The sequence below is a fragment of the Bactrocera neohumeralis genome, chromosome 6 (genome assembly GCF_024586455.1).
Source record: "Bactrocera neohumeralis isolate Rockhampton chromosome 6, APGP_CSIRO_Bneo_wtdbg2-racon-allhic-juicebox.fasta_v2, whole genome shotgun sequence".
Taxonomy (NCBI): Eukaryota; Metazoa; Arthropoda; class Insecta; order Diptera; family Tephritidae; genus Bactrocera; species Bactrocera neohumeralis.
In genome coordinates, this window is record NC_065923.1 from 2,343,973 (window position 1) to 2,368,293 (window position 24,321).

General features: G+C 36.2%; 3 protein-coding genes across 3 annotated transcripts in view; all 3 read left to right on the forward strand.

Moving 5' to 3' along the window:
* LOC126761571 (dynein axonemal heavy chain 3) overlaps window positions 1–11,431 on the forward strand; it is a 110,098-nt gene extending 98,667 nt beyond the window's left edge. Inside the window, exons 58-66 of the mRNA XM_050477874.1 lie at window positions 1,446–1,618; window positions 4,341–4,823; window positions 5,328–5,507; window positions 6,684–6,843; window positions 6,967–7,181; window positions 8,369–8,566; window positions 10,282–10,492; window positions 10,657–10,695; window positions 10,981–11,431. Coding sequence (XP_050333831.1) covers window positions 1,446–1,618; window positions 4,341–4,823; window positions 5,328–5,507; window positions 6,684–6,843; window positions 6,967–7,181; window positions 8,369–8,566; window positions 10,282–10,492; window positions 10,657–10,695; window positions 10,981–11,307 — 1,986 coding nt within the window. The 3' untranslated portion in view covers window positions 11,308–11,431. The remainder of the gene's footprint in view (window positions 1–1,445; window positions 1,619–4,340; window positions 4,824–5,327; window positions 5,508–6,683; window positions 6,844–6,966; window positions 7,182–8,368; window positions 8,567–10,281; window positions 10,493–10,656; window positions 10,696–10,980) is intronic.
* Window positions 11,432–14,347: 2,916 nt separating this feature from the next.
* On the forward strand, window positions 14,348–17,035 carry LOC126761573 (paternally-expressed gene 3 protein; the record flags this gene model as incomplete). The annotated part of the gene is made up of 2 exons (XM_050477877.1): window positions 14,348–15,001; window positions 15,194–17,035. Coding segments are annotated over 2 exons (2,364 nt in total), but the record flags the coding sequence as incomplete, so codon positions are not given.
* A 245-nt stretch (window positions 17,036–17,280) lies between these two features.
* LOC126762540 (uncharacterized) lies at window positions 17,281–22,454 on the forward strand. The gene is made up of 3 exons (XM_050479370.1): window positions 17,281–17,458; window positions 21,630–21,713; window positions 21,929–22,454. The coding sequence occupies exons 1-3, from the start codon at window positions 17,413–17,415 to the stop codon at window positions 22,084–22,086; spliced, it is 288 nt and encodes a 95-aa protein (XP_050335327.1). The 5' UTR covers window positions 17,281–17,412; the 3' UTR covers window positions 22,087–22,454.
* The last annotated feature ends 1,867 nt before the right edge of the window (window positions 22,455–24,321 follow it).

Here is a 24,321-nt window from a genome sequence, read left to right on the forward strand (position 1 = left end):
GAACCTTCGATAGGCGATCATCTGATAGGATTATTCGTTGATTTAAAAAGTTATTAATACTCAAAGGAATTCTATATCTCTTACTGATGCAATAGTCACAATAATATGATTTATTTATTGTTATAATAATAGTCCTAAATAATTTACGAAAAAAGCAATTTCTTTAATTTTGACTGTGTTGCTTTTGATTATATTTTATCTAAGAACCCTTGCATACTACTGGGAATCGTGTCTTAAAAATTAAGGAAGATTAGAAAATTTATTGTGGTTGTTTTCCCTTTCCATCCTTCATTCCGGCAACGATCCCGGAAACTGTGAACGACTTGAAGATGCCGAGTTCAGTGTCGACCGAAACCTGATAATGCAGAAAAGTAACTACAAGTGTCTCTCTATTTGATTAGTATCTATATCTATTCGATGAATAAAACAGAAATTATGAAATATTGGTTAGACCAAAAATAAATGAGGCTGAACGGTTTTTATGCGGTTATTATCTAATACCAGCTGATCAAGCAGTCACCAAAAGCGACAAAATTTTTATACTGTAATTACGACTTGCCAACGGTACTCCTGAAAGCTCAAATATAACTACACGTTGGCTCGTGTAGTGCATTGTCATAGCTTTCAATTCAAATAATCGGCACATTAATGACTCTAACCTTCAGATTTGAAAGTCGCAACTTTACCAACATGGACGCTTTAAAGTCGGTTAAAATGCTTATAACCCTTAGGTTTTGGCATCAACACTACTGAATACACATACATATGTATATATACGGGTGGGTTTGTGTGTGCAAATCTAACTTCCGAGCACGACAAGCACTGCTGCTTGACCGACATAACAGTAATGCCAACTGTCAACTGGCAAATTGTGAAATGGCAAGCGACAAGCGCGTTATTTGACTGCTGGACGTCAATACATTTTGGCCCAAAATGGCCAGCAACAACTAGCCAAAGCGTCACTGCACGACTATCTCAATTCAATGCCGATGGCTGTGTGGGTGTATATGTGAGTGTATATGTGAATGTGTGTGTTTGTGGTTTGCTTATTTGTTGGTCCGCATGCAATTGCATAATGACGGATGTAGTTAGCAACTCAAATCCGACTTGGCAAGCTAACTAGCATTGACAACAATTTTTATTTTATATATTAGACAAATGACAGCCGATGCTTTCCCGAGTGGGGTGGTGTACAAAGTTTCCTCCTACACCCTCTACACACACACACACTCACACATACACAGATAGAATATTAAAATGCTAGTTGCCAGCATTATTTGTGCCCACAGTATACGCAAACACCAGAAACACAAACACGCAGACATATGTACATATGTACATATTTGCAAGCTTTTGCAAATTTTACATGTTTCTCCCCCTGAAAAATTTTGTTCAGCTCTTCGCATTTGCTTATGTCAACTAAAAAATAAAAATCTATTTTACAGACATTCATTACGAACAACATGGACCAATCATTTGTGGAGCCACCGCTCTTCGATTTGAATGCCTCATTTGCTGACAGCTCGCCAAGAATACCACTGGTCTTCCTGCTCTCGCCTGGCTCCGATCCAATGGCCAGTCTGTTCATGTACGCCAAGCAGCGTAACATGTATGACAAGTAAGTTAATTAAAGAACTCGTTCGATGGTCAATCGCACACACACATACACACATAAATAAGTACAAACGACATACAATTTCAGCTGCCAAGTGGTTTCAAATGCATACTTACATACATACACACCTTCTTCGTCGTCCTTGCCCAGGCTGTGTGGCAACTATTTAGCAGCTAGCTCCCTGCTCAACGTCCAATAAATTGTCAACTAGTTTTTGTACCTCCGTAGCGGTACGTACTAGCGTTGTCAAGTACCGCTATTTGGCGTATTATTCCTGAGCATTTTTATCGAATTTCTCTTTGCCGAGTTGAACCACTCATCTTAAGCAATCGCACGTACACTAAGCATTAGCCCTTCCTCCAGCCAAGGAAAGCAACGAAGTAGCATGAAAATCCAACAAGTTTACAAAGTTGTAATTAAATCCACATTCGTCTACGTAGTCTGCAGACAGCTAGCATGTTCCTTTTTCCTTGTTGTTGTTCTTACTTTCATTTAGTTTGCCGTTGTCTGCTATCTGTCATAGTCGAGTGCCATTATTCCTGAATAATGCACTCAATTTTTAATTGCTCACGATGATTGTCAATAGCGAAAATGTGCAATCAATGTAAACTTATAATGAGTACCGTTATATGAGTGCGAATACGGATGCGAAGATTTCATTTATATGGCATTTTTTCATATTTCCCGAGCACAAACGACATGACCATACACGCGAGTTAAATGGCAAATGGGGATTACGAATGAGATGATACGTGGATTATGTATTGGTTGGGACTACATTACGGTGGTCCGTAAACTGAATTGGTCCTTCTAGAACACAGTACCTCAATCATTAACACTGTGGTGGTATTTTATCATAAAGAACAGATTATTCATCAATCACACATCATTACATTATTATACCCTATCAGAAGGAAACATCACAGACCCTATAAATTACTTACATATGCGTATACTTGTATGTACATGATCAGAGTGATGAGCTGAGTCGATTTAGACGTGTGCGTCTGTCCATATAAACATGTGTAACCATCAGTTTTTGAGTTTGTTTCGCTCTGAAATTTTGCACATGTCCTTCTCTCTCATTTATCGCAATCAACGATATCGGACCACTAAAGCATATAACTGCCATACAAACTTAACGACTGGATGATAGTATGGGAATCTAGCTCCGCTTTTTATTAACTCTTGTGAGTTGTCATTAAACACCTTATTTTGTTTCAGATCATATTGACACCAGCAGAGCATAATATCTACAATTTTAATAAAAAATCAACCCACTTGTGAATAAACACAAAAAATTTATATTTGAGTTTTTTGTCATTCTACGAAAGAAATGAAATTGCCCGTTGGTCAAACAAGTTCGGTACGCGAAATTTCTAATTAAACACCTTATCAGCAGACACCAGCAGAGCAAATTCTACAATTTTAATAAAAAACTGGAAGTAGTACTGATCTGACGAGCATCATGATTCATTCCATAACATAACCTATCATAACATAGAGTACATAACTTACAACAACATACCATTTTTTAGAGAATCTCATGAAAGGCTAGTATTTGCTAAATGTATACCATATATGTATTACTTGAGTAATCGTTTTTCTAAGTAGAATCCCAAGATGGTAGACGCCTGGATATTATCAGCGAAATGGACTATCCATCGAGAACTATTATAAAATAAAATGCATAATGTTATGACCAAGAATATAGCTTCATTATAAAGACAAGGGAGCATCAATATGTTTTAAAAATTATTTCGAACATGTGACCGCCGCGACTAGTTCAACATTCGGCTACTTTTTAGCAGCTTATTTGCGTAGGCTAGCGGTGTTAAGTCGCGCTCTCTTGGTGACCGTCACAAGCTCAAAACGGGCTTTTATTTGTAACAACAAAATTATTATTCTATGACATGCCTTCTTGTTGGAACCAAAGGTTTTCCACAACAATATCGTCCAGCAATACTCTATAGCGTTCCATATTGGCTGTAGCATTATGGCTATCTACATTTTTGAAGAAATAAGGAACATCGGTTCTCTCTGCCTATGGAACACATAAAACCGTGACTTTTGAGGATGTAATGGCATTTTCAGAATGACTTGAGGATTATCAAACCCAATCAACCAGAACAAAAATATTGTGAAAACCGACATCGGTTTTGAACCCATTCACCGAACGTGCGACACGCTTCATAGTTCGTTCGGCTTCAATTCTTGCATGAGTTTGAATCTATTCATTCACAAAACTGAGAATAAATCAAGTAAATGAAGTCAGAAAGGCCAATTTCGAAAAAAGCGGTATCGTCTTATTGAAAACAACTCATCTCTTCAATCTTCAGGTTACTTATGTGGAGAAGAATCAGCTCAGGACTACGCTGAAAAGACATTTTGGCAACAACTACTTCCAATAGAAAAACCACTCCCATAATCCCGAGTTGAAAAGAAATTATTTCTCATACAAAATATAGGCTATCGGAAATTAAAAGAACCATGACTCGCATTCATACATATAATATAATGCATTAAACAAATTTTCTCCATTTATGTAGGCGGATGAATTGCCGCCCAGTTCGTGCCCACACGAAAGTCTGTGTTTACACATTGAATCATGTCGTTATTACATGCTGATCACAAAAAAACAAATATGTTCTCTTATACATGCACACATACCATACTGTTATGCATACAAAAATTGTCTAAATTTTCGCAAACGAATATTTCACAGGACAAAAACGATTTCATTGGGTCAAGGTCAAGGTCCACGTGCCGAGAAAATGATATTGGAAGCAAATCGCTATGGCCACTGGGTTGTTTTGCAAAACTGTCACGTCGCCGTCAGTTGGATGGGCGAATTAGAGCGCATTTGCAATGACACCACGCTGGCGGATGCAGCACATCCCGACTATAGGCTGTGGTGTACCTCATATCCGAGCAATGTGTTTCCCGTCTCGGTGCTACAGAATTCGGTGAAGATGACAAATGAACCGCCAAAAGGTCTTAAGGCGAACATGTTTAGGTCGTTCAATTCGGATCCGCTGGTACGCGATAAATTCTTTACAAATGCCTTCTTGTATTCGGATATGGCAAATAAGTGCTGGCTGCGCGGCGTCTTCGCCTTGGTCTTCTTCCACGCTGTAGTGCAGGAGCGCCGTGAGTTCGGACCGCTTGGCTGGAATATACCGTACGAGTTTAGTGAGGCGGATTTGAAGTAAGTGAGGTCGACACGTTAAAAGGCCACTAAAAGTGCAACTCCGGTATTTTTGTATGTGGTTATGTAGTGAAAGGCAAAACGTTATTTGACTTGCTGGAGGTTTCCTGATTATTGTGTGGGCGGAAATGTCAAGCACATTGCTATACTATATATGCTATGTGGGTATTTTATTCAAATGCCAGCATTATTTTGGAGCTTCGGAAATGCGCTGTGAAAAGCAATTTTTTAGTTGCTTACAAGCTTATTTTCATATTTGTCAGTTGAACCCGGCAGATATGTATGTAAGTGCTTTTCTAATTTCGCTACTCTGCTGCCCACCACATTTCGCCATTTCGCAATGTCAAACGCTGCTCCACCACAAATCCTACACAGATATGGTTTTCCTTTCACTGCACCTCTGACCGCTAGCCTCCTTGTTGCGCTTTTGCTATTTCTAATAAATATTTTTCAAGCATTTCGCGTTTTTATTCGCTCGCTTCGGTGACATTTTTCCTACAATAGAATATCGCTGATGCAGCTGAAGATGTTCATCGCACAAAGCAAGAGCATACCGTTCCGTGGACATGTTTATCTCACCGGCGAATGCAACTATGGTGGGCGTGTTACGGATGACAAGGATCGCCGCTTAATCCTTTCACTGCTCAACATGATATATAATCCGACCACAATCGAAATGGACAAGTAAGTGTTCTCGGCGTTGTATTTGAAGGTAATATTATTACGACTGGTTGTTTGTTCAGCAAAAGTAGTAGAGGTGAGCGAAACACATGTAAGAAGGACAGTAGCTTGCGGTGTGTGCTTATCTTCATCCCAATATTTCTTATATTTTTTTGTTAATATTGAATTTTGCCAATTTTATGGAATGTCACGTGTATTTTCGATTTTAAAGGCTGTCCGTGACAGCGTCAGAAACTCTAAATTCGCAGTAGTTGGCAGATAACCGTAGATAATCATACACACATAAAGGTAAACACACATTCCAATATATATTTAAGTAATCTGGCTGCGCTTTCGAACTTTTAATGAAAACCAAACATTGGTTGTGTTTAACAACCTAGCTAGTACCTTTAGCTCTACAAGAAATATTGAAAACGAGAGTTTAATAATTTCTTTCTCAAGTGTAAGGTTTAATTCGAAAGTCAGAATTCTCAAATCTTGATCACGAAATATCGAAAACCATTCATTTAATATTTTCTTCTCCACATATGAAGTGGAACTTGGTACATATTTATGAATCAAAAAATTAGTGAATACTAAAATTGATTTGATGTCTGAAATTAAATTCAAAAATTTCAAAAAATACGAAATCTAAATTTCGTAAAATCGAAATTTCGGAATTTTTAGTCAAACTGTAACATAAATTCGAAAAAATCTCATAATCGTTTTAATTTTGTAATTTCGAAAGTTTGATAATTATAAAATTCTTACTTTCCTTACCCTGAGTCACAGGAAACTCGAAATAAATGGCTCAAGCACTTCGAAAATTCTGAAATCTTTCTTTTTAAATATCGAAAACTAAGTTCGAACTAAAGTTCGAAAATATTTTTTCATTCAAATTTTCAGAATTCTCTGAATTCAAAATTTCGAATGATTTTCTTTAAAACTAACGAAAAATGCAAAATTACCAGTAGTCTCATAATATTTAGGTATTGTTAAAATTTGCAAAACATATAAAACATATAAAATTTTAATTATTTTATCAGAAGTAACTTAATTATTATACAAAAGAATATCAAATTCTGCAAAATATTTAAAACCCCTCTTATTATAATTACTTCTCAAACTAACGCAAAAGAAAAATATCTACGCATTTTCATGCATTTACCTCTTTCATTCATTTATTTCGAATCAACGCAGTTATCCCTTATCACAATCCGCCACCTATCGTGTGCCCCTAAATCCAACTCGTCTAAACGCGCTCGAATACATTTCGACGTTTGCACTCAGTCCTCATCCGGAAGTCTTCGGTTTACACGAAAATGCCGATATTAATCGCAACAACAAGGAAACCAACAGCGTAAGTACACACACACACATACACATATTTGAACACAGGACAACGAGAGCTCTGAATGGACACATATTTATTTCAAATCTCATCTATTAAATACAAATTTGTTTCCACTTCACTAAAATACAGCTGATTGGCGGTGTATTACTTACCCAAACGGATTTAATGGCTTCGGTGAAAGCAAGTGGCGCAGCGGGTGGCGCCAGCGTTGACCCAGCATTTGCCATATGCAAAGAAATTCTGTCACGCCTACCACAGGCCTTTAATATTGCCGAAGTGGGTCAAAAGTATCCAGTGATGTATACAAATTCCATGAATACGGTTTTGAGGCAAGAACTGATAAGGTAAGTAAATTGATAGTGTGCTTATACATATGTACTTTATGTACATATGTATATTAGGGTGTACATTCTTTTGCAAAATACTATGTAGTTGGAAAATTAATTGTTTCTTGACAGCAAAGATTGTGTTCAAATGGTCTTTTGATTACCTTGCTCAGCTATTTGGCCCAATTTTTAGTATTTGAAAACCTGGCTGTGCGGTTAAGTCTTAGCCATTATCTCTCCTAAGTGAAAATATGAATTATGATGCAACTCAACTAAAGCATATGTACTAAGCATGATAGAGTGATCTAAATTACTACCCTTGTTTCTTTGCCTATTCTTCCCATTTATGGCACTCTCGGAATGTAAACCTGTAAACTAATTCCTATAAGATTTTAGAGCTAAATTCCCAGAAATACTCTGGAATGTTTGCAGTGCCTGCTCACAAACCCACGAGATCAATTGTGGATACGAGCACAGCTCCATACCCATAATGCTTTGAACATCGTCACCACTTTTTCACAAACAATATATGCAAATTACTTTTCCTTAGTATTTCGTCATTTTCGTATCAATTCTAAGGGTATAAAACAATTGGGTTTGAAATTGATTATTATTTAGAATTGAAGTAAGATCGTTTCTCAAAACTAATGATTGTAGTTCTATATTATTGATAATCACTAAATAAATATTTTTTGTTGAGTCTTGATCGGTAGACGATTACATTTAGGCTAATTTTTATTGGAGCAAAACTCACGAAGATAGTTTACAGCTACTTAAAGCAACGACTACTCATAAAAATATATATTTTGATATATGTACATAGGTTGATGCCACTTGACCATTTATTTCCGATTAATCTAAAAAACCATAGATGTAGGTGCGAAAATTTACGTGATAATAGAAAAACATTTTCAGTCAGCTGACTATCACCTTATGAATTATTATAAACTGAAATCAAAATCGATTCCTTGAAATCAATCACATTTAGTAAATCTATAAAAGTAAATAAAATGGCTAACGAGTTTAACAAAGAAAAGTTATAAATACTTTTTGAAGACAGCTCTGTACACTTTGCCAAAAATGACACACAATTGAGTAGAAGATTCGCATAAGAGCAAGGGACTAATTTTTCATATTTACAACCTCCATTGTGTTTAAATCGGCATATTTATAAAATTTGCTTTTTACGTCGCCACTTGCCACAGATTCAATCGCTTGTTGGATTACATACGCAAAAGTCTCGTCAACGTACAAAAAGCCATACAAGGTCAAATTGCCATGATACCCGAATTGGAGCGCACACATTCATCAATGGTAATCGGTAAATTACCAGCTGACTGGCTGAAGAAAAGCTACCCATCGCTCAAGCCACTGGGCAGCTACGTTACGGATTTTCTAACACGGTAAGTTGCTCAAGTGTCAGTTATACATACATACATATATGCTTTTTGATTAATTCTAAAGTTTTATTTGTTTCCCAAACTTTTGCATAAATTAAATTTATTACTAAGGAAATCATTTTTTACAATAATTTTTTATGTCTTCAATTGTGCGGCAAAAAATATATTAAGCAGCGTTTGTTGACTTCATAATGCTTAGTTATTACCCACGTTCGCCGCGAAACCTCTTGAAGAATCGTTCCAATTCTTGGCACCGCCAAATTAAGCATAGAATTTATTGTCAATTGTTTAAGGCGGCAAAAAACGCGGTGGCTGCGATTGTGTGAAAAGTTGTTTGAGAAGTGTGGTGCTCACTTATCGGTAGAGATGGGTTCGCTATAGAATACTCGATACCTATTATGTCTGAAGTATAGATTTGTTGGTGCTATTAGTGGAAGTTTCTGATAAAAAAATTTAGAGAAGCGCAACAATTTGAGGTTTATGCGTAGAAACAAAAATCGTAACAATTATTTTCTACCCTTAGGAAATAGATATATGTAAAGTTGTTGGTATACTGGAAATTTTTTCAGTTATTGAAAGAAAGAAGGCTTTATATCTATATTATAGAACTCTAAATTCCCAAATAGGGTTTTATCAGCTTCCCTCCCTTTAAAATTAGAATGATATAACTAATCATAATTTTTAATTGATTTGTTCAACGTTTTGGAGCTTATTTTGTTCGGAACTTAAAAAATTAAAAAAAAAAAACCTAACGACCTATGCTCGATTCAAGTATTTAAATGAGCCTTTCGTAATACAATATTTTTGATCAGATTTTTATGTCACTTAAATAACTAAGGTTTAACCATAACTCATACTAATATTTTTTCCGAAACCAGCAATTCGTACTGGGATTAAATATTTTTCCAAATCATAACTACTTTGTTTTACGATTACTAGATACCTATATTAACTCAGCACAGTTCGATTCCATGCTTTGACCATCTCTAACCATGAACCCGAACTGCCAACTCCATCTCATTTGACGGCATTGTGCGAATTTGACAGCCGATAATATTTTATATTTAGAATTAATAATAATCTAATTAAGAAACTATTGAAAGGTTTTCTGCGTTGAAGAGCACATATTTTTAAATAGAAACTCTACAATAAGTCTCAAGTTTAGTAACAATAATAGTATATTATTTATAGCGATTCTGCACATCGAACTGCCTTTAATTTTTTTTGCTTCCATTACACTATGAGCAGATTCTCCTATTTACTATTTCTTTGCAATAATATGGAATTATTTGCGCATTAAGCTGATTGAACACAATTCATAGAAGTATTTGAACAAATACTCGTACATTGAGCTTCGTTTGAAAGCACTCTTTGTGATTTGTATGCACACTCTACTTAGTATACTACATCATAGTATGGTAGTGATGTAGGTAGAAATCGTAGTAAGTGATGTAATGTTGCTTAGAAATTATATGAACTGATACACGGCAAATATACGTTTTAATAGAATTTGGAAGAAATTAGATTTGAAATATTTAGAATATTACCAAAATGTGTAAAACTTAACTTTTAGTATAATTTCTCTATATAAGAAGTCGGCAGTATCACCATTTGTGTTTGGTTATATTCATTTAAGTACTTTTAAACCAAATTGAAAACACTTGTATTTTAACGAGCTGCTTTCATTTGCTTGTAAAAATCCTTTTTCGCTCTTCTAGCTTGGAATTCTTTCAACGTTGGATTGACGAGGGCGAACCAACTGTTTATTGGCTATCCGGTTTTTATTTCACTCAATCCTTTATCACTGGTGTGCTACAAAATTACTCACGAAAGAACACTTTTCAAATTGATATGGTTGAAATCAAATTCGAAGTGACCAAATTCGAGACGGAAGTTGAAAAACTACCAAGTTTTGGCGCATACATACGTGTAAGTTAAGCAGCGAAGATTTATGCCGATACTTACATTTTAAAGTTTTTTTACATACATACAATATTACTATAAAACATTACTATAAAAATATCATCTATTAATACTATATATACTCATGAGTATTATTATTACACATGCTAACAAACAACAAACCTACACAGGAGCAACTGTCCATCAATGATGAGACAAAATTTTTCAATGTAAGATTTACACAATAGAAATTGTTCTATATTTGTTTTGTATATATTTTGCTTGACCGTCAACACTTTTTTTTATAATTTAACAAAACACAAAATTAGGCCTTTTAATTAAATGGAGCGGGAAATAAGAAATTAATTGTAGACACAAAAAATACTACTACAAGACATCATTTAAAAATTAAAAGTAGCTATTTCTTCTTTCATAAAGTGAAAAAAATATTTTGGCATTAACATTTACATAAAATAAAAATAAACAAAATTAATACTTTACTTGCCTCCCAACAGGGTCTCTTTTTGGAGGGCGCACGTTACAATCGCGAAACCCAAGAGCTCGATGAATCCTACTCAAAAATTCTGTTCGATACATTGCCGGTGATATACTTTCGTCCAACCTTGAAACAGTCACAGGATGGTGGACAAGCTGCCAAGGAAGACGACAAAGGGCGTACCATCTACGATTGTCCGGTTTATAAGACAAGCGAGCGGCGTGGTGTACTCTCAACGACTGGCCACTCCACCAATTTTGTGATGTACATGCAATTGAATTGCAGTAAGGCACCAATGCACTGGATAAATCGGGGCACCGCCTCCCTCTGCCAATTGGACGACTGAGTTGCATTTGAAGTTGTGCTGATATACCGGCATTTATATATTTTATATAAATTTTTTTTTGCTTTTAATCAAAACAATTCTCGCTTTTTGATCTCATATTTTCTCTTACAATAAATATTTTTTTCATATACTCACATGCGTTGTTAATTACTTTTTTTCTCATATAACCAAAATTAATGCAATTTTACCTAAATATTTAAACCTTTTCCAAAATTCTATAAAAAAATTAAAAGAGGCCATGATTTTGGAGGAAGTTTACCATGATTATAATATATTTATCTACCGCTTAAAAATTAAAGAGTTCAACAACACTGCAACACTATTAATTTTCTGGTTTTTTTTAACGTGATTAACGATTGAACGATCTGTCAGCACGTATGGTAGATCTTACTGTTCGCAGAAGCTAACCCTGCCTTTGGCGATTACTTATATTAATTTTAGATGGTGTTAATTGCTTTTCAACAAATACAACAAATGTTTAGTTTTTGGGGAGATTCTCTTTTCATAATCTTTTATGGACATCTCGAGAGGTAGATTCATCTTTGTTTAAAATATTTGTTTTAAAACTTAAATAGAATACCCATTTCGCAGAAATAATCTGAATTTTGCTCTCAACGCTTCAAGATCAAATTTCAATACCGTCCGTAACAATGCGTTCCAAAAATGGAGCACTTCTTTGACGTTTGATAAGCAAATCACAGTCGTTAATGCGGCGAACCATTGTGTAAGAGCATGAGGAACCCATATATCAAGCTTTTAAATTAATCCTAGACAAAACATGAGCTTGTAAACGGTCGCGTTGGACAAATTTAATCCTTCAGAGATCTCTCGGGCTGCTAATCGACTATTTGTATCAACCAAGGGCTTTGTTTTATCCACATCGACTTCAAGAGTCCTATCAGAACGTGGTACATCCTCAAGATCAAAATTGCCGGAATTTAGGCATTGGGTTTGGTCAACACTTTTTCACAGTACATGTCAATGTACATGTCATGCAATAAAATTTTCTTTTTGCGATATGCGATAATATGTCGACTTCGTTAGCGAGTTTGTCATTTGGATAGGAGAGCTTATGTATTTACTTCATTAAGCCATTAGTCCCCGGAACTTCTAGAATAACCTTGAAAACATAAAGTTTAGCTTAACTTTTTCATCAAAATAAATGTTACTAGAAATGTATATATGTACATATATAAAAAAAGTTATAATTGAATCATTGTTCTTTTTTAAGTCTTGTAAAGGGTGTTTCTTTAATACTGTAATTTTTTTTACCAAAAAAAATAAAAAAGGCCTTTATATTATGTCCACTATACAGCAAATAAATATTCGTAAATTCTCAAAATTAAATCTTTAAACAAAACACAAAACAGCCGTACAGAAGCACCCTATATGTTATGATTCCAAGCGTTTAAGCACAAACAAGCGCATTAGACTGATTGCGTTATTCCGAAGAATTCACATTTGACACAAGCGCGAAATTATCCACCGACAAGCAAAAAATTACGATAATTGTTCTAACGATTTACTCGCCACAACGTAGTTTGCGAACTTCCGGAAGAGTTGACCATACGCGAACCCCATTGATTGCTACTCGATTTTTACTTATGTGTTTTTTCTCCGATTTCGGGCAAAGATTTGAACTTTTGTTCACATTTGCGGTATTTGTGTACATACGCATTTACGTAAATATATAAAGTCATATCTGTATCGATTATATGCATATTATTCATATGTATGTACATATGTGTGTATAGGAATGTTGACTGCGCAAAGCCAGCTGATGAGCGGCCGGCAAGCTGAATGGCAGATTTGAATGCCCCGCTGAATGTATTTGCGGCGCCAAACATTTAATGGACAGACACACATGCATACACCTGTACATGCTAATGTAACATTGTTGACTTGAGTGTTAGCGCATGGCAACATATGTAAATACAAGCATACTCAGACACATAGAAATGTAGTTGACCGACAAATTTTGCCCTTTTATTTTGTTTATTTATTATTATAATTTTATTTGTTTTGTTAATTTCTGAGTTATTTTCGCAAATAAATGCAAATAAACAATGGCTATTGAACTAAACTCTAAATCCGTCTTGAATAGTGTCCGAATGAATGGACCAAAAACCAGCCAAGTAAAAAATAAGCAAAACAAAACATATGAAACACGCAAAAATTTTGAAGAACGCCACTTGAAGACAATTGAAAGATACATAGTATGTATGTTAGATTTGAACTTGAAAACGGGCTACAAAGCATCCGAATTGGATTGAATATGCTTTCTGCAACCCGCGCGCATGCGCACAACTGCCAAAATTATGGGCACATATGTACATGAATTTTGTTGAATGTCCAATATACTATATACACACAAATATATATAAAAATTACAAAAACAATAAAATAGGTTGAGCTTGAACATCGCCCGACCGCTTTTCGATACTCTCATCGTTATCTGTATGCATGTATGTGTGCAGTGACACCAGCAACAACGCATTAAACACCGCTAAACTTAGCAATTTGTTCACTTTCGATTTTTTTCTTCCGTAATTGAGCAGTGGGCGCTTGTTGGTAGCACCACAATTAAATAGCAAATTAACTCCGGCAACAAAATACGGTATCCAAATGCTGAGTCTTCACTTCATCTCATTTGGGATGCTCTAAACGATCAACACCGTACCACATATACATACATACATAGGTATGTAGAGAAAAGTGTAATAAAACTAAAGTGTACGTAATTGCGAATGCGTAACACACACACACACATGTGAATAAAGCAATTTATTTGCTCATATTTCGGTAATTATATTTAAATTTACACAAAATATTTTTGGGTATAAATAACATGTACTTTTTGCAATTAAAGCATAACACATTCTTACCTTCAATCATTAAGTAGCATTAAACAGCAATAATGGTAAGCGAAATCCACCAGTTACACCAAACACAGGCTGTGCTTTTTCAAAGGATAGTGAAAGCATAGCTCAACGCCTACACGCCTTCAAATCATAAACAAATAAATGGAAAACTTAAATAATACTATACAAACTATTTTATATTGCAGAGATTCCTTCCGATTGCATTTGCTGTGATAGCAGTTGTTCGTGCGGCTACTTTGCCGGCCGACTATCTGCCACCCGTTGTGGATAACAGTTTGCCTGTACAAGAATACTTAGCGCCAGTCGACGAGGCTGCACAAGAACACACTGTGCTAGCCGATGATGGTTACCGTTATAAGGCAGTACATCGTCTTAAACTTCGTCATCGTCGTGATGTAAATGAATTACCTGAAAATGAATACCTGCCACCCGCGGAGGAAGTCCAAGAGAGCGCTGTAGAAGAATCCGTTGAGCCTGCTCCTGAAGTCAAAACTGAATTGGCTGATGATGGCTACCGTTACAAGACAGTTCGTCGTCTTAAATACCGCAAACGTCGTGACGTTGATGAAGTCCCACAAAACGAATATCTCCCACCCACTGAAGACGCTCCAGTGTCCGTTGTTGCTGAGGCTACTGAAGCCGCTGAGCCAGCTGAGCCCTCTGCTGAAGAAGGAACTGAGTTGGCTGCTGATGGATACCGTTACAAAACAGTACGTCGTTTGAAATACCGCAAGCGCCGTGACGTTGATGAAGTTCCACAAAATGAGTACCTCCCACCTACTGAAGACGCTGAAGAATCCGTTGTTGCTGAGGTTACTGAAGCCACTGAGCCATCTGAGCCATCTGAGCCCGCTGCTGAAGAAGGAACTGAATTGGCTGCTGACGGTTACCGTTACAAGACTGTTCGTCGTTTGAAATACCGCAAGCGCCGTGACGTTGATGAAGTTCCACAAAATGAGTACCTTCCACCTACTGAAGACGCTCAAGAATCCGTTGTTGCTGAGGTTACTGAAGCCGCTGAGCCATCTGAGCCCGCTGCTGAAGAAGGAACTGAATTGGCTGCTGACGGTTACCGTTACAAGACTGTTCGTCGTTTGAAATACCGGAAGCGCCGTGATGTTGATGAAGTCCCACAAAATGAGTACCTCCCACCTACTGAAGACGCTCAAGAATCCGTTGTTGCTGAGGTTACTGAAGCCGCTGAGCCAGTACAGCCCGCTGCTGAAGAAGGAACCGAATTGGCTGCTGATGGTTACCGTTACAAAACAATCCGTCGCTTGAAGTACCGCAAGCGCCGCGATATTGATGAAGTTCCACTAAACGAATACCTACCACCTACTGAGGATGCTCAAGAGTCCGTTGTTGCTGAGGTTACTGAAGCCGCTGAGCCAGTACAGCCCGCTGCTGAAGAAGGAACCGAATTGGCTGCTGATGGTTACCATTACAAGACTGTTCGTCGTTTGAAATACCGCAAGCGCCGTGACGTTGATGAAGTTCCACAAAATGAGTACCTCCCACCTACTGAAGACGCTCAAGAATCCGTTGCTGCTGAGGTTACTGAAGCCGCTGAGCCATCTGAGCCCGCTGCTGAAGAAGGAACTGAATTGGCTGCTGACGGTTACCGTTACAAGACTGTTCGTCGTTTGAAATACCGCAAGCGCCGTGATGTTGATGAAGTTCCACAAAATGAGTATCTCCCACCTACTGAAGATGCTCAAGAATCCGTTGTTGCTGAGGTTACTGAAGCCGGTGAGCCAGCTGAGCCCTCTGCTGAAGAAGGTACTGACTTGGCAGCCGATGGTTACCGTTACAAGACTATTCGTCGTTTGAAATACCGTAAGCGCCGTGATGTTGATGAAGTCCCACAAAACGAATACCTCCCACCTACTGAAAACGCTCAAGAGTTCGTTGCTGCTGAGGTTACTGAAGCCGCTGAGCCATCTGAGCCCGCTGCTGAAGAAGGAACTGAATTGGCTGCTGACGGTTACCGTTACAAGACTGTTCGTCGTTTGAAATACCGCAAGCGCCGTTATGTTGATGAAGTTCTACAAAATGAGTATCTCCCACCTACTGAAAATGCCCAAGAGTCCGTTGTTGCTGAGGTTGCTGAAGCAGCTGAGCCTGCTGATGAAGAAGGAACTGAATTGGCTGCTGATGGTTACCGTTACAAAACAGTCCGTCGCTTGAAGTACCGCAAGCGCCGCGATGTTGATGAAGTCCCTCAAAATGAATACCTTCCACCTACTGAGGATGCTCAAGAGTCCGTTGTTGCTGATGTTACTGAAGCCGCTGAGCCAGTAGAGCCCGCTGCTGAAGAAGGAACCGAATTGGCTGCTGATGGTTACCGTTACAAAACAATCCGTCGCTTGAAGTACCGCAAGCGCCGCGATGTTGATGAAGTTCCACAAAACGAATATCTACCACCTGTTGAGGAAGCTCAAGAAACTGTTGTTACTGAGGTTGCTGAACCTGCTGAGCCAGCTACTGATGATGCTACCGTCTTAGCTGACGACGGTTACCGATACAAAGTAGTACGTCGGCTAGAATACCGTCACCGTCGTGATGTGAATGAACTACCAGCTAATGAGTACCTGCCACCAACAGAGGAAGGCCAAGAAGTTGCGGAGCAGCAACCAGAAGAAGAAACAGCTGCGCTCGCCGACGATGGCTATCGGTACAAAACTGTGCGCCGTTTGAAATATCGCCGCCATTAGTTAGATCAATTGCATTTTAAGACACATAGGAACAAAAAGCTATTATTCATGTACATAAAACATATAGGCAAAGGTATACACTTAAGATATGAAGGAAGAAATGAAGTAAATCACGAAAAACATAAAACAAAAGAAAAAATAAACGAAAAATAATTCAAAACAAAGCAAAAAGGTTACTCATTGGAGAGGTATTTATAAAGTAATGCCTTATCAAGTGTTGTGTTGCAGCAAAAAAGCTCACTGTAAAAAGCTTGCTTATAGTACCCCTTCATCACTAGATATCCAATACTCATAAAGTCTTATCTTATCACTTCCACTGCGAAGCTTGCCTGGAACGCTTATCGTACTTTTACGCAGAGGTCTTCCTATCGCTTGGTGCTATCCGTTCAGTTTACCGAAGACCATCACAGAAATCTTACTAAATTTTAGAACGACTCGTGCTTTGTATAAGTGCAACGAAATATTTTCATTTCAGTTTTAAATTACAGCTCTGAAGAATTCATTACAAAATGCATTTAGTGAAAAAAAGTGCAACTTATTTGGTGATCTTTCTGGGTAAAAAATAGTTATACTTTATGTTTCTCTGTGTGTTTGCCCTACATAAACTCGTATGTGATACATACATATGTACATATCTTTGTTCTTATGAAATTTACGCAATATTGGTAACATGCTTCTATTCAGAATTCTCTACACCTGCTCGCTAAAAAAGTAAAACTCTACAAACATTTTTCTTTGCTTATCAGTGCTGTTTGTATTTATTTACAAAAGATAAGCAAAACAAAGATGACTCACACCACAAAAACACATAAATACAGTTATTGTTAGTCATTAACTGCTGAATAAATGAAAGTTATGCTAGAATTTTCAACACAAATGAATTACAGTTATACCCCGAGTATAAATGTGTTTGAATACCTCCGAAATGAGGTCATCGTTACAGATCCTAATGTAGTGTGTGTTACTCAAAAGTAAAATAAAATATGATTAATGCAAAATATACCGCAAGAAGTGGCTGAAATATTTCAGGTCAAATCTTTGTTTAATTGATGAATAGGTCACTAGCAATTAGGATAGTTGCCTTTGTGACAGAAGTTTTCCTCACATTTAAGGCTTAATAGTCTCCCTGCTATTGGTTAAAACACTCCTTTGAGAATCCTCTGTATTTTAGAAATGCTTTAGGTAATTTAGCTTTGGTTACAAGAGGCTTGGCTGTGAATAAAACAATTCTTCCATTATATTGAATTTCCCTCGACATGAGAAGGCTAGTTTGTTCAATAAATAGGATAAGTGGATACCACATTGAAGTAGTACTCTTACTCTAACGCTATCTGTGGCTTTTTATATGCCAGTTTCCAAATAACGGTAAATAAAAAATCGCTGCTTAAATATGGAAATATATTGTAAGAGTGGTAAAGATAGCGTTACAAAAGCTTCACTTTTCTAATCGTATTTAATCAGAGGAGTTTATTGAAGAACTGAAAATCAATCAGAAATAAAAATCAGTCATAATTTATTCCTGTAATTTTCAATTATTATATGTAAAGTGGTGATACTACTTTCAAGTCAGCTACAATCATGGTAGAATTATATATTTTATAGTACGAGTGCAGCATTGGATACGAATAATATCCAAAACATTTACCAAAATACATACATATATTAAGTGGATGCATAAAAAACGTCGATCCTCAGGTGTCTGCCTGATGTCAACGCGTCCATTTCCAACCACTGTTTTTTATGATGACTCGATATTAGGCAGGCTTTCGATACGACCTTCTAAGCGCACTGTTGCACTCAAATATTTCGGTTGTGATAAAATATTATACCCAAAACACTTCTGCAAGCTTTCGTAGTCCTGATTCCATTTCAAATTTGCGAATCAAATAAGTTCAGCTAACAATTTATTATTGGCTTCTGACACCTTAATTGCCTCATATGATGCTTGCGGGAGGGGATATTATTGTTCTAAAAATGAGAAATTGTCTGAAAGAGTCCCATAAAGCTCGCAAAGTGGCTGACAAATAACTTTCGCTTTCTTTTCTTTTCATTCATGTGCTTTGTAACTTAAGTCCGTAGTAGATACAATCTAAAATTGTCGCCTCATTCTAGGTTCTCTCCGCTAAACCTGCTTTGACCAGAAAACGAAATTTTAAACGTTAGTATTTGGATATTTTGAATAATGTCATCTGTTTTTGATTCATGGCCTGACTTAGAAGAGTAAAAACCGAATTTTTGGAATTGATGGATATCAAGTAAAAAATACATAAAAGCTTTCAAAAGCGTGAAAAAGACTAGTGTTTATAAATACTTAAAACCCTATGCTAGTTCGAAAAAATAGCATACTCGCAATTTCCGTTACTTGCAGCGAATGCAACTATTATCAGATTTCCATATATAATCGGCATTTATTTCGAAGCAGAAGCTCAAAATACACAAACCTGTCACGAAAGGGTGGAGCATAAGTATGAACAAATTTATGGGAAAAGGCTTAAAGTGTTAGGGATGTGATTGGAGCAACAATAGCAACAGTTGGAGCAAGAATGTTTAGTTTTTACATAAATTAAATCGAAACAGCCGCTTACACACGCTCGCATAGAATAACAAAATGGAATTATGCAACGCAAACACTAACAAAGAACAGATAAAAAAGGGAACTATATTCCAGTTGGCACAGGTGCACCGCTCGCTGGCAGGGCGTTGTCCAACACCGGAGGTTAGCCAATTTTTATGGGCGTCGCCAACGCGTGTGCACCTGAACCCGCACCATTTCCAGCGACCAGCCACCGCACCATATTATTTTTTTTATTTAAGTTTTTTTTCGCTTTGCTTGAACACTGTGGCAGCATTGTTGTTATATTTCACGTAACTGCAGTGTTGTGGGTTATACAATGCTGCAGCGGATGCTGGAGGTACGCGAGAGTCCGACGTTGATAGTGACACTGATGATGATGAACTGTTTTTTGCCTTTTACTGCACTTTTTGTAGGGTCAAAAAATGGCTTTTATTTATCGAGTTCCGCTACATTTTTCGTCGTTCTTTTTCGATGTTTGTTTCTTGTGTGTTTACTACCGTTCGCACGAGGTTTACTTTAGGCCATTGTTGCTTTTGCTTTTGCTTTTTTACCTGTTTCCCCGTATTGCGTAAGTAATGGATTTTTATGCAGATTTTTTCCGGTGCGCTTCATCGACATTAATGCACTGACGAACGGCATACATGTGTCTGTCCAGTCTGCGTGATTTACACATGTTCGTATGGCTGTGAGCACGTTTATTTGTTATTTTAATGTTAAAAGTGCTGCTGGAATAGAGGCATTCTTTACAAGCTCAGCCAGTGTCAGAACCTGCATTTTAGTTGCAGGCGGTAATGAATTTTCAGAATTTCACAATATTTCACTCGGATTAGGTAACTCAGATATAAAATATTAGCATTGCATTCTGGCAGTTGCAGGGTATACATGCTTGCGAATACTTTTCAATCAAAGTGACTGCTGCAATTTCAATTACAAGTGTTCAGGCTCGAAAACATTTCAAACATTTTTTGAGAACTTTAGAAAATTGCTCTACACGGTCAAAAAAAATATATGCTCTAAACGTTCAAGACAACCTTCAGTTTAAAATTCAATTTAAAATTTTATTATATTTCCGACAAAGTCAGAATTAAAATTTGGCAATTCACGGAGTATTTGTGCTTAGAAATAAGGGTGAATCCAAACATTTATTTCAAGAATAATTTATTTTCTACGGAAAGTCGTTCCTTGTTCAAATAAATTTTTTCAATCAAATACAATTTCATACAATCCATCACGGTTCTAAAGTTGAGACCATTACCCTACGAATAACATCGAAGGAAATAATAGAAATAAAAGTAAGCGCTTGATTCAAAATTTACATGAATAATATAAGGTCTAAGAACACCTTATATTCCCTAAGTAACCTTTTTGGACAGGCGGAGGTATTTCCAAAGGAAAATGTAGTTTCAAAGGGTTGCCAGATAATTTATATAAGGTTTTCTTAGGTTAGGTTATTCTAATTAAGTTTGACCCGGACTGCGAGCGCAGTTTTTTTCAAGGTCGAAACAACTTTTTTATATTCATGTGGAGTTTGATCTATATATGCCAATTGGGGTGTGTTGCGCAGCTGTTTTCATATGACTTGAAAAGTTTGTCTGGAGAAAAAATTAAACGAGTTTGTTTTCTATGAAGGTTTATGTTTCCAATATAAATATCAAGTTTGGCATCAAACAGATAGCTAGGGATCTAAACATTTTTTATGGATTTTTTGGTTAATGTTTTGGGTATGAATCGTACGACCTCTACTCGGTGGTCACAAAATAGATGCTAGCTGAGGACCCTATATTCATCAAACGCATCATTATTATCGACGATACTTGAGCTTATGAATATGACTAAACTGTTCAACAATCTGGCGAACGGCACTCTAAAAATGAGCCAAAAACGAAAAAGACAAAAAATCGCTGAAAGCACCGAAGGCCATCTCATTCGTGTTGTCATGCTTGTATTGGCTCCGGAGTCTACTTTGAAAATGACCTCCAATTAAGATTTTATGTTAAGGCACGTGAAGATGTAGTCCCGATCGAATTTGATAATTTCTTATCCTGAAGTTTTATGATCGAAATGAAAATTATATAAATTTTTTTGTAATTTTTTAATTAAAATATTTAAGACTTGAAAAGCACATTTCGTTAAATTATTAATTTTTTTCAGTTCTACTTGCTTTCTGTACACAGGAATCTGAGGCGACCAGACGTGTGATGCGCGGACGTAGGACACTGACACGCCGCTACTTTAGTAAGTTAAGCATAAAATGAAGATTTGATTGAATATATGTACAACAATTGGCCGTTCTTCTATCTAAATTATTCAAAATAAAAAAACTTTAAACTAAATTTAACAAACTTTTGAGATCTTTTTTATTATTATATATGTATATATATTATATTTTAATTTACCCTTAGCTCTGTCATATAATTTCGCTTACATGAACATTTTTTTTTACTTTTTAGCTGGTATGGCTATACCCGGCTGGCTGCTAGCTGTCCTCATAGGTATTGGCGAACTCATACTTGGCGGTGCGCTCTACTTGGTCATGAATCGTATGATACTTGCCAAGCCAGCGCAAGAGACCAACACGTATACGCCAGCGAAGCAACAAGAAGTTTAAACAAAAATATCGAATCCAATGTTAAAATAATAAAAGTTCAGTAGCAATATTGAAAACTGTACCACATACATGAATATATGGACACAAAACTCACAAAGCCATATGTGAAGACAAAAACTGTAAACTTATATGAAAAACATCGCAGCCAAACGAGTGACTGATGCAAACGACCTGATATATTTCTAGTGCATATCTTTAGCATTACAACAACACTATTTTTTGTAATTAATAACAGATAATGACAATAGCAATAGTCAACCAAATATCCATTACTACCGCAGCAAAGAAAGCTCTAGCTCAAGTGCACACATTTCGATTGCTTTTTCTTTTTTTACAAAATCCTAATAAAACATCATATCCGCACTAAATCGATGCTTTTTTCTTAGTGGTAAGCTTTCTTAATTGCCATCAATTTATTGACTGCAGCACGTGGCCCATATTTTTGAAGTGTCTCAATATTTTCACTTAACAAAATTACATTTTAAAAAATGCTGTGCGTCCTGCTCAATTTTCGTTCTATCAGTTGCAAGCTATTGCTTTAAGACCACACTAAATACACGCTTATGCACATTCCGGTTTTCCTCTCCTCAACATCTATGTCTCCGCTTTTCCTGCTTCCGCAAAGTTTGCCCTTTTCTTCCCGAACGTTTTGTAGCTTTGCTCTGCTTATCTCGATGCAACTTTCGCAATTTTTCCCCAACACTTACCGCTACATTATAATTTTCACTTCGGTTTGGTTTTTCTTACTCCGCTTTGTTTTTCATTTATTTTTTCTTAATTTGTTTTTTGTTAATTAAAAACTTTATTTTTGCTGCAACCCCTGATAAATGTAGCTACTGCATGTTGCAGTACAGCTGAGCTGAACGCTGCTTCTTTTGGGCACTATTCGCTTAATGCTCTGCTCTCTCTATGTAGCCTTTTGCCTTTTCCAACACTTGCAGTTTAATTAATAAATGTTTCGAAACCTTTCAAAACAGCACAGCTCAGTTCATTGTATTTTGGTCAAAATTGAACAATACTTTCTATACGCTCGTGCAAAATAGAGTGAATGTACGGCAGGACGCATGTGGGCATGCGTACGAGTTCTGGCAAAAGAATGGCAACAAAGGAAAAAATATATCATTACCAACTAACTAATGGCTTTGCTAACAAAGTAAATAAATTAGTTTGAGGTTTTGGAGCCGTTTAGTAAGCATCAAATGAATTTTGAAATAAAAGTGGAAGAAGGTTGCCATTTGTTCGTTAAATTTGAGTAAAAAAATGTAAGATTGGATAACTGTTCACAAATATTAATCAAGCTACAGCTCGAAAAGTAAAATAAAAATGGAAATATAATAATATTTCTGCTGGAGGTATTTTTGTGAAGAATGTAATATAAAATATATTACTTGGAAAAGGAGAGTTGCCACATGTTTAAAAAATGTAATTCAAGAAAATAGAAATAATAAGTTTGTATGAAATTTTTTTTTAAAATATAAGTTTTTTAGATTTCAAAAAAAATCATAAATAATTTTGGAAAGAGAGTTGCCGTCTTCTTAAAAATTGTAAGTCAGTAAAAAATATTTATGCTTATTAAGAAAATTTTTTATTTAACACTTTAATATGTTAATCGGGGAAAGCACCGATTTTATAAAATTCAAATGTATATTTAAGCAATCCTTGCTAATACAACAGTAATTCGCTTTAATCTGCTATTGTATTTTCCATTTTATGCGATTCAATGAATTTTATATTTTCAATTCAATACTTTCTTTGTTTGCATTGGCATTTGGCAGTAAATGTTTTTGTAGCATTTGGATTGGTATTTCAGCAAATTCAATAGACGACAGATTAAATGGAAAACAAAGCAAATAAAACTAACTTATATGCACCATATACGTTTGTATAATTGTGGTTATGTGTTTGACAAGCAATTTAGAGCACAGGCCAATGATTTTATAAAACACTTTGTTTTTCCACTTTTCTACTTTACCACTTTGCACTCGACAAATAAAAAATTGACTTTTATTTTCACTTAAAATTATTATTATTTTTTTGCGAACACTTGTCACTTAATTTCGTGAGTTTAGTTTTTAACACAACTGTACACATGACAGGGCCTAAACTATTATTTGGAATTTTGCTAAATAGCAAACAAACTTCAAAGCAAATGACACTAACATTCAAACAACTTGCAATTTTTATTTCGCTGCTTCGTTAGACGCTTTTAGTATTGCTTAATATTTATATGTATAT